We start from the raw sequence: 15,677 nt of genomic DNA on the forward strand, positions 1-15,677 counted from the left end.
ATGGCTCTTGATTGAGAAGTGAGACCTTGACCAGTGAGTAGGGTTCTTTTTCTTCAACCAGTTATAAGCATGCTGATTGGTTTTTCTCAGTTCATCCATGGTATCATCGAACTCCCTTGTAGTGCTTGCTCTGGCAGCTTTCCAAAGCAAATATTTCAACTCCTTTGTTCAGAAACCAGTATTCTTAAAATTAGAATGTAGGTGTCTAACACAGTGTCTTGTTTCTGCATTAGGAAACAACATACATATTGCTTCCAAAAGTCCCTGCAATTAGGAAAAAAATAGTTTAATTCTTTGACAAACCCTAAATATAAACAACATAAATATATATATATATATATATATATATATATATAAATAGAGTTTTACCTTTTGTTTGTTAGACATGAAAGAAATCTGGTACAAGCTCACAATTTTCAAGTCTATTGCAAGCAACTCCAAGAACCAAAGCCATGATGCTTGGTTTTAACTTTCAACAGCAATATATGCAAGTGGATAGATGCCATTATTTGCATCTATCCCAACAGTTGCAAGCAAGTAGCCACCATAGTAGCCCTTTAAGAAACATCCATCTAAACCTACTATCCTTCTACAACCAATCCTATAGCCATCTTTGCATGCCTGCAAACAGACATACATCCTTTAAAACAATATGTTATCCAAATAAAAGATTATTGTTGTTCCCTCATTTTGGGTCCTAACCTCCAACAAGTACTCATAAATCTTCTCATATTGAGCTTTATGAGCTCCTTCAATTAATTCCAATGCCCTAAATTTAGCCCTCCTACATTTGGCTAGTGAGACCAAGCAACAAAAATCTCTTTTGACATCTTGCTATAATGATTTCAGAGAATAATCAGGATCAGCAATGAATTTTTCTTTATATTGTTCACCTATCCAAGCTGAAGTTACATTCCTATTTTTATAGACTTTAGAACAAGTATGGTTAGGGTTTGAACTCCTAATTTGGCAAGTCTGGTCAGTAGGGTCATTAGGGTTTAGCCTAGAAGCCCATATGAACCAAGAACATTTTTCATTGCAGACTGCCTTTAACCTTCTTAAATCATTTTTTGGAAGCTTAATCAAATAACTATTCAACCTACCATACTGCTTGGCAGCTTCTTTTAGACTATCTTTAGACTTAAATAACATTCCAACCTTAAGTCTAGGATTACTCATGTCATTCTCTAAGTTAAACTCAGGTCAATTTTGGCCATCTGAGTTAGATTCATGTGCACTATCTAACCTTACAGAATCATCTCTATCACACAGTTCATCTACTTCTATACCATCCATGTCTAAACCATCTAAACTAACTCTTTCAGATGCATCACTATCACTACCAGACACATCACTACCAGACACATCACTACCAGACATGTTTTCTTCATTCTCATTAAAATTTTCATCAATTAAACCTGCTAAACAAAATACTCATCAATAAAGGCAGACAATATAGGCAAACACTTTAACGATTTATGTCAGGCAATAACCAATACAAAATGCCCAATAATTTAATACAAACACTTTTGTCATGTACATGGCAGACAACAAGCAATACAAAAAATAATTTAATAATGGCAGACAACAAACACAACCATTTTTTTCATGCACATGGCAGGTAATAACAGGCAATAACCAGTTTGCTAATGGTAGATATACACAATATACACAATAAACATCATGGCAGATATACACAATAAACATCAGCTTGATAATGCATTCATACAATGGCAGATATACGTAATACACATCAATTTGATAATGGCATTCATACAATGGAAGAAACAAACAATAAACATCATGCATATGGCATACAATACAAAATCGAAATAACCCTAAATCGAAATCCAAATCGAAATCAAAATCAAATTCTAAGTCTAAATCGAGATCAAAATTGGAATCAAAATCAAAATCAAAATCAGTGAGTGTTTTAGAATTGAAATCAAAATCGAAATCAAAATCGAAATCAGAATCGAAATTAAAATTGAAATAGAAATAACCCTAAATCAAAATAGCAGCATTGAAATCCAAAAAATTTAAAACTAAATGCAACAACTTACTCGTTAAAGTAGATGTAACACCACTGGTAGCTTATTTTCTATTGCCCATTGTCGCTGGCAATAAAAAAATTAAATGGTTTCTGGTCCGTCTTCTTTTCTCCCCAAACAAAATAGATAATCGTACCCTAAACCTTATACCCTGTTAATAGATTATTGAATGAGTTTCTAACCCTAAACCCTTCTTAATCGATTCCCAATTCAGTTTAAACCCTAAAAAACCCTAAATCAGGATTAAAATTTCTCAAATCGATTTTCCTTTTTCTCCCCCCCAAATCCCCTTCCCTAATTTGTTTCTAACCCTAAAACATTACATTAACTCATAACCCTTACCCATTTTTTCCCTAAACCTGCCCCAATCAACCGTTTCGCCAATGTGGCAAGTTAACTTGCCATGTCAGCAATCCCATTAAAACCCTAACGACAATCGTTAACCGGTGACTATTTTGTCACTTTTTAATAACGTTGGTGACCGTTTTGTTACTTTTTGAAAGTTAAGTGACTGAAATGAAACCTAGGTGACTGTTTTGTCAGTTACCCTAAAGTTGGGTGACTGTTGGTGTAATTTACCTTAAAATTTATTTCCTCTACTTTTAATTACAAAAATATATCTCTTTACTCTTTTAATTTAATAATTAAAGTTCAATAGATAACATTCTCAAAAGATTTATGTGAAATTGGATCATGAGGTATTTTTGAAAAATAAAAAAATTTGGCAATCTTGAAAATTAAAAAAAATTTGATCATGTCATCAATATAGAGTAATGTTATTTGAACCGGACCGGTCAGTTAGATTAGAATACTGGTTCGAAAGGTGCTTTTACATTGGTTAAATCGAAAACCGATACAAATCAGCTAAAAATCGATTAAATTAGTGGTAGAATTGGAGATTTTTATTTCTAATAATTTTTTAATCAGATTGGTCAGACCGATAAACTAATGACCTAACCGGTTTGATATGAATTCGATTTAAAAAACATTAATTGAAAGTTGTGTGAAAATCATGTAGCCAAAATAAAATTATCAAATCTCACATTGTTTCTTTATAACATTTTTATTTACTTTATTTATTTATTTATTTATTTATTTTGTGTATGTAAGATTGAACAAAATTATTTAATTTTAAAGCGTTATATAATCAAATTTTTATCAATATTATTGTTGGACTTTAATTATTAAATAAAAGATTTTGAAGATTTAAATATAAAATTGACTCTCAAGCTATATCAATTTTCCAACTTAGATATCTAAAGTTTTTTTTCAAAAGTGATGACCAATCTATAAAATTTGTATAATTCTGCCTTTTGAATATAATGAGACAAAATACAACTTTGGTATTTAAGTGAGAAAAAGGGTATAGTTTGGTGGTAAATTTTATAGTTAAGCTAATTTTTTAGATTAAAAGTAAAGAGACTAAATTTGAGATACAGAAAATGTGCAGGGACTGAGAAAAAATTGATGAAAGTGAAAACATCCGCTGGCGGAAACATAAACCTAAAAAACGCAGCGTTCAAAAAAGCTGATTCTTTTTGTGCCGCGAAAGCAGTTGCGAAATTTCCAAAATCCTTTTTCCAATTCAATTCCTTTTTAACAACTCTTTCAAATCTGATATTAAGATCCAAATTACAGCGCCAGTAGCTGTAACGGTTAATTCCTTGAAATTTCCCTCAAATTTTCTTCAATTTTCCTCCCCCCCCTTATTTTCTGGAAATTTCTTGGATTGTTTTAGTTTTAAGAAAAATCCGATCCTTTTTTTGTGTTTTGAAATATTCCGGGTTTTTCAAATTCTGGGTTTTCAGGGTTCTTTTGAAAGCATGTATCCTTTAGGGTTTTTAAAAACCCTAGCCTCTCAAATCTGTTTCCATGGTTTTCTATAAATGGGTATTGTGGTTTTAGGGTTTAAAGTTCGCAAATTTCATCAATGGGAGCTTTAGCAAGTAATCGTAAACGCTATGGTGATGAGTGCTTCAATTCCAATTTCTGTCACAAAAAGAAATCCCCATATTCAAATTCCCCAGAATTCCAACTTTCTAAAAAGCGCAGGCTTTCTTTGATGAATGAAAGCCCAGAAAAAGCAAATTTATCTTCCAACAGCACCGTCTTGAGAATCTCCCGTTACCCAGAATCTAAGTTTTCTTTCCCTAGAGAAGTCCACGCCCCTGTCAGACGCCTTAAATTTTGGTTGTCAGCTTCAAAGCCTGGTCAGGATTCGGTTGAAAGCTACATGGGAAATTTTTTGAGTAGCAGATTAAGTGATGCTAAAAGGCAAGCATGGGGTGCTTTGAGGCACTTTAAGAAGGAAAAAGAAGTTATCTTTGTGGAGGATGATGAGGAGAAAGAAAAAGGGTTGGTTTCAGATGATGTTAGTGTTGAAGAAGTTGAGCTTATTGAGAAAGGAAAGAATAATGTGAAGGAAGAGAGGCATTTTCAGCCATCGTCTTCCTCTGCTGTTACTGAGTTGAATAATGGGAGTTTAAGAATGGAGAGTTCATTGGATATGTTATCATTAAGGGAGGTTTCTAATGGGTATGATTTAGAAGCTTATAGGAAGTTGATTGAGAGTGCAGAGAGGAGAAGTTCCAAGTTGAAAGATTTGGGTTTTCAAATTGAGTTGAACGAGAAGCGTATAGCTGGGCTTCAGGCATTGCGACCTGAGAAGAAACCGGAGGAGGAGCAACACGAGGTGAAATTCTATTGCTTGCCTTCTTTTAATTAAGCTGCATTATTAGAATGATTGGCATTAATGTTATGTTCTTTTTGATTTATCGAATTCCAGGTGTTACCTACCGAACCTTTTATTCCTCTTACAGAAGAAGAGATGGCTTTGGTTTCTAGAGCTTTATCTGCGAAAAACTGGTATGTAATACTGCTTGTGTTAGTATTTGATTATTTGCTAGGATGTCACTTGTGCTATAACATCATTGTTTATGCTTGCTTTTGTAGGAGAAAGGTATTAGTCTCTCATGAAAACTCGAGCATTGATATTAGAGGAGAAATTTTGCAATGTCTGAAACCAGGCGCATGGTTGAATGATGAGGTTGTTTTTCATTTCGTTCATGATTATATCGTGTTGTATATCTTCAGAAAGTAACCACTGCAAGGATTTGTTAGTTTTGTCCACATTCAATTAGGATCTACTGGAATTAAGTGTGCTGGTAATCCAGTTTTAACACAAATCCAATTTCTCTTTTCCAGGTCATTAATCTGTATCTCGAATTACTGAAAGAACGGGAAAACAGGGAGCCGAAGAAGTTTCTGAAGTGCCATTTCTTCAATACCTTCTTCTATAAAAAGGTAGTTTCTTGCTTCTACCTTCAGTTTTCCCATTCTTTACTTTGCTTGTTCATGTAAGTCTTTGTAACTATCATTTTCTAAACTAATTTTTCGTTTCTAAATAATGATGCTCAGTTAGTAAATCCAGAGAGTGGCTATAATTATAGAGCTGTCAAAAGATGGACTTCACAAAGGAAGCTGGGTTACTGCCTATTGGACTGTGATAAAGTAAGTATTTATCTTAACACTTTGAATCAATAATTTGTTTTGCATGATATATTTATTCTTCCTTGTATCGGTTATTCCATTTTGCTCAGATATTTGTCCCCATACACAAAGACATACATTGGTGCTTGGCAGTTATCAATAAGAAAGATCAGAAGTTCCAATATCTTGATTCACTAAAAGGAAGAGATCCTAATGTGCTGAGAGCACTGGTATGATCTTTTTCTTTCTCTTTAGATGTCATATTATTTCGATGCATTTAATTGATTGATCCAAAGGTCATTACACGTAGTTTAAATGTTAGAATATTTGGAATTAAAGATCCTGTTAGGTACTAGACTCATTTTTCCACTACCTTATGCTGTAAATATTTCTTATCTTATTCAAATAATAGTTTCCTTGGCTTGAAGCCCACCGTTCCCATTCTTAATCTCTATAAGAAATATCATCCTAAACAAAGTTCATATGATATTTTTTTGGCACTTCTGCTGAACTTGTTTAATATTGGTTGCAATGTGCCAGGCAAAATACTTCGTTGAAGAAGTGAAGGACAAGAGTGGGAAGGACATTGATATAAGTTCTTGGGAACAAGAATTTGTTGAAGATCTTCCTGCACAGGAGAATGGGTGCGTATTCTAGTATCTGTTGCAATACACTTTAGGGAGCAGTACTCGAAGTACTTGTTCTTCATAAGCTTATTGCTTAAACAAAATAACTTATATTGTGTAGTAATTGATTGTGAGGTAGCTTTATAGGTATCTGAGTCTTTTTATACTAACTATTTATTGCAATTGGTTTCAAATATTTGGTGAATTCAATTATTAATTTTCACTGCTAGTTTCGTGGTGTCATATGCCTTTTGTGTTAGAATTTGAATTGTTCCCCCTAAACAATTTTCTCTATGTACAGGTTTGATTGTGGCATGTTTATGTTAAAATATATCGACTTCTATAGCAGAGGCTTAAGTCTTTGTTTTGAGCAGGTAAGTCCATGGAACAATTTTTTATCCTTGTAGTTCATGTTTTATTTTGATTTTTCTGTGATTAAACTCTAGTACTCAGGGCAGTAGTTGTTGGGATGTAAAATCTGTTTTCCATCTGCCTAAATATATGACAAATGGCAGAAGTACATATTGGAGATATTCTCACATGCACATTCATTCGTTTGAAACACGATATCTGGTTATTTGTCTTTGAACTGAGTTGGATTTTTCCATGCTAATGTAGGAACACATGCCCTATTTTCGTTTAAGGACCACCAAGGAAATTCTGAAACTGAAAGCTGATTGATCGGATGTGTATGCCGGCTTTCATCAACTACTTTCGAAGGCCTTACTAGGAATTGAAATAGTGTGCAAAGAGATTGCTTCTTCTGATCTGATTTTTCGATATAAATACTGGACAAAGTATGGATATTTCGTACAAAAGGTGAAAGCAGTTAAGTATAAAATGCCAGCCATGAGATTGCGGGGCAGCAGACCATTATGAAAAAAGGGTTGTGTTTGACTGGAAGTAATAGGTGTTTTTGTTTATATATTTTCCATATTAGTAACCATAAGAATGTCTCTTTTCTTTCTTCTAACATCTTCATTTCACTTTTTGTATATCAGTTCTGCCTGGTTTTTGTTGTGGCTTTTTAAGATTTTCCCATTCTTCTCTTCTTTTAATTGGTCTGTTGAAGAGTTATTTTCACCTTCTTTGGTAAAATGGAAGATCCTTTAATATGTTTCCTTGGGTGGGTTAGAATAAAAGGAAGTGATAGTTGTTTTTGTGTTTATGGTCCCCAATGACAAAAATGAGATTACTAAATGGTTTGTTGAGAATGATTGTGATGTAGTTCATTGTTTTGTGTTCAGTTTCGGATTCATCTCACCTTAGAATTTAAATCATTGAATCATTAGGGTTATCTCAAGTTTGAATCATTGAATTTAACGCAGTTGAAAATGAAATTGCATGATTTTATCATCAAGCTTAGGGCATTCAGTGATAACCAGGAGGTTTGCTTAAAGCTAGAACCTGTTCGTAAATAGCTCAAAGATCCAGCGCTCTTGCATGAGTGAATGTAAATGTTTTGGCCTTAGCGGGAAAGCACTCGCATGGGCAGGAGTAGACCACTGCCCCCAAAACCCCAAGTGTTTCTCCGCAAGTTTGTACATGTGCTGCCTAATATGCTTGTTCAAATTTGGTCTGATCTGAGCTTAAAATTTTATTCAAATTCATCTATATTTGTAAATGGTTAATTCATGTTCATTTTAGGTCTAGAAAATTTTAAATATATATTATTTTAATTTAATATTTAATTATTTTATATATTTTTGTTTATTAAAATTTTATATATAATTATCTTAATACTTTTAATGTTTACATTATAATAATATTATTCCATAGATTTAGTTCTTATAGGTTATAAATCGCATAACATATATAAAAATAACGGCATAAAATATTTCAAACTTGAAAACGGGTTGAAGTCAAACCTTAAATATTTAAACTCAAGCTCAATTTATATTTTAAACGAATTTATTTTTTTAATCCAAATATATTTTTCATGTTTAATATTTTCATCTGAAATCTTCCAAATTTCGAACAGGTTTTAAAAACGGGCCCGGCCCTTAGACAGGTCAAGTGCATGCAGTTTTTATGGATAATTTAAATCAGCAAAATTTTTAAAATAAATAAAACAACCTTAAATTCAAATATCTCCGACTCACAGAATGGTTAAGATCAATCAATTTACATTACATTTAGAAATGTTTAAAACGTTAATTTTTCTTAAACTAGAACATTACATGAAGGAGGATGTGCTTTTGAGGTGAGAAAGCAAAATATGCTTCCATGGGTAGGAATCAACCCATTATAAATGAAAAGAAATGAACAAAAAACCACTGTGTTCAATTTTCTTCTTTCCTTGTGAAAACATTCCCTGTCACCATTAAACAACAGATGACCATAAAAAAACCCATATCAATTCCCAACATGAAAACATCATATTCTTCTAACCAAATACAATTTCGAGAAGGCAACCATCATTACAAGGGAGCCATTCAAATGTATTACTAGTTAACATGTAACCCATGAACGTCCCAGATGTGTGCACTGCTGAATTTCCTCTCGAGACCCTAAAACAAGTTCCCCAGACATTGACTGCCAGAAACGAGATCATTAGTTTAAGAGACAACCTCATCGGTTGATATCTGTATTTAAAATGTATAAATGTCCACCAGGATGAACAGTACCGAAACAGTCTACATGCGAGGACATTACAGGTCTGCGTCTGATGCTGTGATGACAGGAGAGACCTGCGCTAATGAGGAACTCTCTTCCGACTCAGTATCTCCTGCTCTTTCAGACGATGCTGGAACCTGGCGAGGCGAGCTTGAAGGCTCACCAGACCAGCAGCCTTGCGTGAAAGCACAAAGCTCAACTGGGTCACATAGTTGTCTATGCGGCTGCCCGGTTGGTCCACCTCTGCCAAAAGCTTCATTTCCTGTAATATAGATGCAAAACAAGAACAGTGGTTTAATTGGTGTGCAAGTATTTGAGATACAGAAGCAAAGCTTCATTTCCTCCAGCTTATTGACTCAGGTTTGGTATAACAAAAACTACTTACTTCACGAACAATCTCCATTGTATCCTCGATTTCTTTTCTGTGAGCTGCAATTAGAGCCTCTTCTTCCTGCAACAAACAAAAAGAATAAATTGGATGAAGAAAATGCTTAAAGCCCCTAATATAATAAAACACAACAAAACAAACCATATCGATGGTCTACCTCAAGTATTGCTTTGATATTCCCATCGGTAGGAGGCTCAAGATTATATTGTCGATGTCCAACATCATTTGTTCTGTTGTGATTATTAGAATTTGACTGCATAGAGTTTTGAGTTGACAAATCAGATCCTCCTCCATCTTTCTTGGTCCAGTTCCCCATCTTCTCCGGTTTTTCTTCTCTGGTCACTTTTCTACGGGGTGGTGACACCTTCTGCACTTTCTCTTCCATATCAGCTGAGTTTTGAGAATTTGATGAGTAAACTCTTTGACTTCTAGAACCACCATAAGAATTATTTACTTCAATTTTTTCCCTATCTGTTGGGCCAGAAGCCATTCCACTTTCCTCCCTTCCATTGGAAGTTGAAGGCTGTTTGTCGAAGTCAACAGTATAAACATCTTTCTCTAATGGCCTTCGACCTGTATCAACAACTTTTACTTCTGGTTGTCGCCCATACACATCTTCTACGTCTGCAGTAGCTAACAGAGACAAGGATGAAACATCCCTGTTACTTGGTGGTAAAGAATTTAAGGTCTGATCTTTTTTGGGATTGCCACTTCTCGAAAGACTTTTAACCCTGCTCATTTCAATAACAGTAATCTATATTTAGTCAACAAGAACACCATCACAATCTAGTGCATCAAAGGAAGTCCATTTTTGTGGAGGCCAGTATAGAAACAAGAATACCTATCAGCATATCTCAGAGTATTGAGAGTGTGTTCACATGAACCTGCATTAGGAGAAATACATGAGATCATAACTGTCCTTGAATTGCCAACAAAAGAGTCACGGAGCACTTCGGTGAGTTTGCTCCCACGAAATGGTATATGAATCTGGTCATTGTCCAGAGCACGAATGCACTCCTTAAGAGCCAAAAGGCTTTTATTAATTTCAGCACCCTCAATCCTGGAAAGAATTCAAACCAGTTATATCAGAATAAGCCAAAAATAAACAAGGTGAAAGAAAAAAAAAAATACATGTTAAACCAGATAAAAAGCTGACAGACAAAGCAACCCATACATAGACCTTTGAAATGGGTTTCTACACCATTCTTTTTCGACGGAAAGTTTCGAACATACCTAGTTTGCCGGTCATTGTCAGTAGTATCTGCACCTCTTTCACTGCCAGCAAGATCAATAAAAGAAATCTTTCCCACAACCTTCCCAGCTTTAGACTCATTCACATCATTGTTCTGCTTGGACTCCTTTATCTCAGGGTGCCTCTTGACGACAAGTTGTAAAATTGCATGTGACCTTGAAGATTCCTCGTTTGCACCAGTAGAGCCGGTGCTTCTAGCAGAGTTTCCCCTCTCAATGTATTCCTTCACAACTTGCACGTCTGACACCTCAAATTCTTGCAGTCCAACAATGCAGACTTGTTGTCTCCCATCTTCTCTCATACAAAGTTTCCTATTGAACATTTGGATTGTTCAGTGATCTAATTATTATTAATACATATGCATCTACATTCCAGTGTATACCAGAGATACACAATGAAGAGAAAATCTGCGCTTGGCATAGGACACAAATTGTGCTTGTGCTAATAGAGTCAGACCAGCTGACATTTCAGTCATTACAGCACATCATAAATGAATCAGATATGTCTTGAAGAAAGGGGAAAAAGAAAAAAGAATAAAAGGGAAGATAAATCAGAACACACATACACATAAGTAAGTAAGCAAGGAAAGAAAGGAAAGAGAAATACTTTCTATCACTCAAAAGGTCGAAGAGTTTTCCACCATATATCTCAAAATAGCTAAGCCACAATTTAAATCTCTGATTGCGGTAAATTGGCTGATGCAAGAATCTAACAAGGTCTTGTGCAGCTCTGAGAGGTAATGGTTGCATCGTGAATGTCTTACCACTACCTAAAATCAAAAACATATATCATCAATTATTAATGCAGAAAATAGCAACAATGCAGGATAACCATGAACTTGAAAGACAAGAAATGTGGAGCAAGAATAAGGACAAGGAAAATGAGAAAATGAACAATCATGTCTTAGGTTTATGTGATTTAGTTCAGAACAGAGTGCTTCTTCTCTTTTTCCAGCACTAGTTGTTCTCCTAGCAGTAATTCATTAATCTAATCAAACCTTGTGATATCTAAATTCCAAAGCCTAATCATATGCATTAATTAAAGCATACAAAGTAGAATGCAAAAATATAGCACATGGCCCATTCGGGAAGAATGCAGAGACTATATGCACCTGTTTGCCCATATGCAAAGCAAGTGGCTTTTGTTCGCTGGAAAATGATTGGAATAATTGGCTCAACAGTAGCACGATAAACCTGTACAAGTAAATAAGAGAAGAGCTCAAACTTTTGCTCTAACAAATAATAAACAAAGAGAAGATGAATTTTGGTCATAGTAAACTCAACATTATTCAGAAACCATGTTAGACTGGCAACAAAGCAAAATAGCTCAACCGAGTACTACCTGGTCATTGTTAACATGCTCATCCAGAACAGCATCAAAACAGAACTCATGCTTCTCGACATACGCTGTCAAGTCCACCTTTAACAAAACAATAAAAGCAGATAAAAGAAAATCAAAATAATATATCAAACAAGCACAAATAGTTCTAAAATAGTCATCTCAGAAACATATAATGAGGTCGCAAGAACTTCTGTGGATAATAGACAAACCTTTAGCTTTGGTTCATGGACAGTTAAAGCATTCTCACTCACAATTACTATATCGTCCTCCTTTCGAGAAATCTCCTTCTTGTTTAATGGTCTTTTACGTACCTTATCCCACATGTAAGACAAAAATTAGCTTTCCAGGAAATCTAAAAAGCAAGGTAAATGCATCAACTGCAGCCACCCAGAAAAATAATCAAGCACAAAGGCAGTTACAAAACTGGACAAATGTATAGTTTTTTAACCTTAGGAAGGACAGAAAGATGTGTCCTTATCTCCATAGAGGATGAGAAAGCATAGAGAAATGAAGCATTGACATACCACAACTTTAATCTTGGCAACATTACTTTCCCTTGTGCTGCTGATCTCTTTTTCATTGGCAGAAAATAATGAAGCAGAGGCATCTGCATCACTTTGCTCTTTTTGCTGCCAGTTAGTTGTCGCATTAAAGTCATTTTCAAATGCTTTGTTCACACCAGGTATGAATGGTGATGGCTCAAAAGGTTCTGAGGTAACATGCTGCAAATGAATCAAATCAATATTTATTTCCAGAGGAAAAAGAAACAACGCTAACCATCATGGTAGTTTCCTAGAATGCTAGAATCATACCTCAGACAGAAGCTCTGTATCATCCATAGCATGAAGATCCAAAAGCCCAGCTCCAAAATCCCCCCTGAACTCTGGAGAATAAAACCCATCAGATGCAGCAGGCCCTCCTGAATTTTGAGCAGTTTGTGTGTATGGCTCCAACCCAGATTCCCCATTAATATTGAGGTCCCTCATTAATTTGAATAGCCTCTGCTTCTCTTCTGTAGATTGTGCTCCATAACCCTTCAATAGTGCAATAGTAACTTCTCATTATCTCAGAATGTGTAAATTGTAAAACCCGGTTAAACACATTTAAGATTATATTACTAAAAGATTTATGTAAAAATCAAATGTGGCTTTGGTTGAAATGGTAAAATTAAGGTTTTAAATATCATGGTGTCTTGGGTTTTAAAGATCACATAAATAAAGTAGCTATTTTATAGATTTTATATAAAAATATAACTCATGACAACTCCTTCGTAAGAGTTAAGTATAGATACAAATAGATAGAGTAACTGCCCGAGAAAATATTTAAAATACAAATATTTCATTGAAAGGGAATAAAAGCATGGTAGTCTGTACTATACTGGTACCTACCATCGGTCCTAAACCAGTACTGAATAGTCTATGTTCAGTTTCGGTTAAAATTCCAGTGTATTTAGGTCATTTTGGTGTATTTCGGCCAGTTTGGTCAATACCGGCTTGTACCAGCCCGTACCAGTTGATAAAAAATTTTAGCATTTAAATCAATATTTAAAATTTTTCTCTTAACCATTTTCAATTTCCAAAATTGCATTTAAAATGAAAAGTTATTAAATTGAATTATTCAACCTAATTAATAATTTTAAAACTTATATTTAGATATAAATATATTTATATGGATATAATTGAAATATATTTGCATGTTAATATAATACATAATTTATTCTCTAACCAAAATAAATATAATTTAGGAAGAAACTAAAATTAGACTACAAATATATATATGCCAGAAAATATTTAAAACATCAATAAACCCAAAACAATACACCAAAACAAGCTGGTACCGGTACGTAGAAATACCAAAACAAAAATGGTACGCCCGTCGATAAAGATAAAGCACTGACTACCTTGAATAAAAGCAAAGGGAAAAAAACCTCATGAGAAACAATACGAAAAAACATCAGAATGATCAATTAATCCTGAACTCCAACTTTCTTAAAAGGCCCATCAACCTAATTGTCAATACTAAAAGCGAATTTCATAACTTCAAGCAAATGAAAAAGTACGCACCCCCATCCACTCGGCATGGAATATAAATGGCAAAAAGGACACATCAAGAACAATGTACAGATGTCAACAACATTTCCGTTGAAAACGCAAAGGCTATTTCACTAAATAATTCATTAAAATGAGTAAATTCACGGCAATTAAATATACAAATTAACCCAATTCAAATTGCATGAATCTGAATAGAGCAATGAAAAGTCAATAATCGAAAATAACAGAAGATATAAATAAATATACGGAAATCAAAAGCAAAGCCTCCGTTACCTGCATGAGGAGATTGGGAAGGAGGCGTTGGTCGATACCAGTAGAAGCCAGGGGAGAGGCCAAATGCTGCAATCCAGCAGACTGCAACCACCGCGCCATAACGGCATCACCAGCATCGCCGCCTGTGGGACCCGCATTGTGCAAGGACCCTACGCCGGCGTGATCGTAAAGCGCCGTCGCTGCAGCATTGCTTTGCTGCATCTGGCCACCCATGTGGCGCTGCGATCGCCTTTGAGGAGCCAATTTTAAGATCTATTTATCCACGCCAACTTCAAAAGAAGGAACCAAAAAAAAAAAAAAAACTAAACTCCAAAATCAATTTTCAAAAACAATAAAAAAAAAGATAGAAGAAATCAAAATATATGTGTATAGCTGAATTTCACTTACAATTTGGAGAAAATCTGAGTTCGAAGAAAAACATGAAAGTGAATTTCTTCCAAAAAGAAAAGGCGAATTCCAATAATCCGTGAAATTTTTTTTACCCTATCCAAGAAGAAAAATTTTCAAAATTCACGCATTCAAATCCTTTCGAATCATTAAAACGAACAGAAAATAAAATAAATTACCAAAGAAAGAGGGAACAATGAAGAGAGAGTTTTCGGCGATTCGAGATCTACAATCAGATCTGCATGAGAAACGAAATTATAAAAACTGAAACCCGATATAATTTCAACGTACGGTGCCTCTTGTTTTTTATTCTTTATTCTTTATTTCTTCTTTTTTCTTTCCCTTTCTGTGAAGATATATGAAAAACTGCGATGAAGAAAAGATAGGGCGTAAGGTTTTTTTTTTTTCAAATTTATTGAACGGCTATGTTGAATTTATTTGAATGACTTATATACCCTTGTTACGGTTTGATTCTCTTGATGACGGAAATGCCCTTAACTACTGGTTTTATTTATGCTTTTATTTTTTTTTCTGGTAAAATAATAACGTATTATATAATTGGGAAAAAATGAGGAGAATAGGTGGATTTGAAAAAAAATAGGAGATTAGGCCATTTTTTTTTTAAATTAGAGAAATAGATTGTTTTCGCGTTTTTACTTACGTGACAGGTATGCTCTATACAGACATTTAAAAAAAATAAATTTAAAAGGTAAATATGAACAATTGGACCACCAACTGTTAAAAATTGAAAAATAAAAATAAAAACACCCAACAATCCCAAACTCTAACCTTACGTAAATCCCTCCCCTTATCAGTTTTTTCATTCAATTTCATTAATCTTTTCTCTCCATTTTTTTCTCTTTATTTTTATCCTAATCTCTCAATTTTCTCTCAAATTCTTCTTCTCTAAATTTTCTATCTAACAGTTAGTAATTTCTTAATTTTATTCGATTTTCATCATCTCAAATATTTTAAGTAAAATAAGTATTTTTTTAATTTTTTATTTTAATATGTTTAATGATATTTTTATGTTAAATAAATTGTTAATTTAGTGGTAATTTAATAATAGTATATTTTTTAGTTTATTTCATTGTCTAAATTAATTAATCTTATTTAATTTGATAAAGTTACAAATTTTAAAAATGTTAACATCTCAAATTTGTTTGAATCACAAGCACATATTCAACATCCAATTACAAATGA

General features: G+C 34.0%; 2 protein-coding genes across 4 annotated transcripts; one reads left to right on the forward strand and one right to left on the reverse strand.

The window, feature by feature from the left end:
- The first annotated feature begins 3,542 nt into the window (after nt 1-3,542).
- LOC108489747 (ubiquitin-like-specific protease ESD4) lies at nt 3,543-7,380 on the forward strand. The gene is made up of 9 exons (XM_017794474.2): nt 3,543-4,743; nt 4,837-4,916; nt 5,004-5,097; nt 5,256-5,354; nt 5,469-5,561; nt 5,651-5,770; nt 6,081-6,184; nt 6,468-6,540; nt 6,785-7,380. Exons 1-9 carry the CDS (start codon nt 3,982-3,984, stop codon nt 6,845-6,847), a joined length of 1,488 nt encoding a protein of 495 aa, XP_017649963.1. The 5' UTR covers nt 3,543-3,981; the 3' UTR covers nt 6,848-7,380.
- A 982-nt stretch (nt 7,381-8,362) lies between these two features.
- On the reverse strand, nt 8,363-14,899 carry LOC108489487 (kinesin-like protein KIN-13A). Of its 3 annotated transcripts, XR_001871980.2 has the most exons (15): nt 14,654-14,893; nt 14,475-14,570; nt 14,088-14,356; nt 12,576-12,797; nt 12,288-12,485; nt 11,973-12,074; nt 11,764-11,841; nt 11,534-11,615; nt 11,029-11,191; nt 10,404-10,733; nt 10,012-10,230; nt 9,328-9,901; nt 9,168-9,233; nt 8,794-9,044; nt 8,363-8,701 (listed from the first exon to the last, which is right to left on the reverse strand). XR_001871980.2 is itself a non-coding variant. In XM_017794068.2 (14 exons), exons 3-14 carry the CDS (start codon nt 14,298-14,300, stop codon nt 8,862-8,864), a joined length of 2,430 nt encoding a protein of 809 aa, XP_017649557.1. In that variant the 5' UTR covers nt 14,301-14,356; nt 14,475-14,570; nt 14,654-14,899; the 3' UTR covers nt 8,363-8,861. The 3 variants fall into 3 exon arrangements, 1 of the variants encoding a protein (XP_017649557.1); XM_017794068.2 differs by having other exon boundaries at nt 8,363-9,044; nt 14,654-14,899; XR_008272106.1 differs by lacking the exons at nt 14,088-14,356; nt 14,475-14,570; nt 14,654-14,893 and adding an exon at nt 13,664-14,015.
- Between the last annotated feature and the right edge of the window lie 778 nt (nt 14,900-15,677).

Source organism: Gossypium arboreum, chromosome 10 (genome assembly GCF_025698485.1).
Source record: "Gossypium arboreum isolate Shixiya-1 chromosome 10, ASM2569848v2, whole genome shotgun sequence".
Taxonomy (NCBI): Eukaryota; Viridiplantae; Streptophyta; class Magnoliopsida; order Malvales; family Malvaceae; genus Gossypium; species Gossypium arboreum.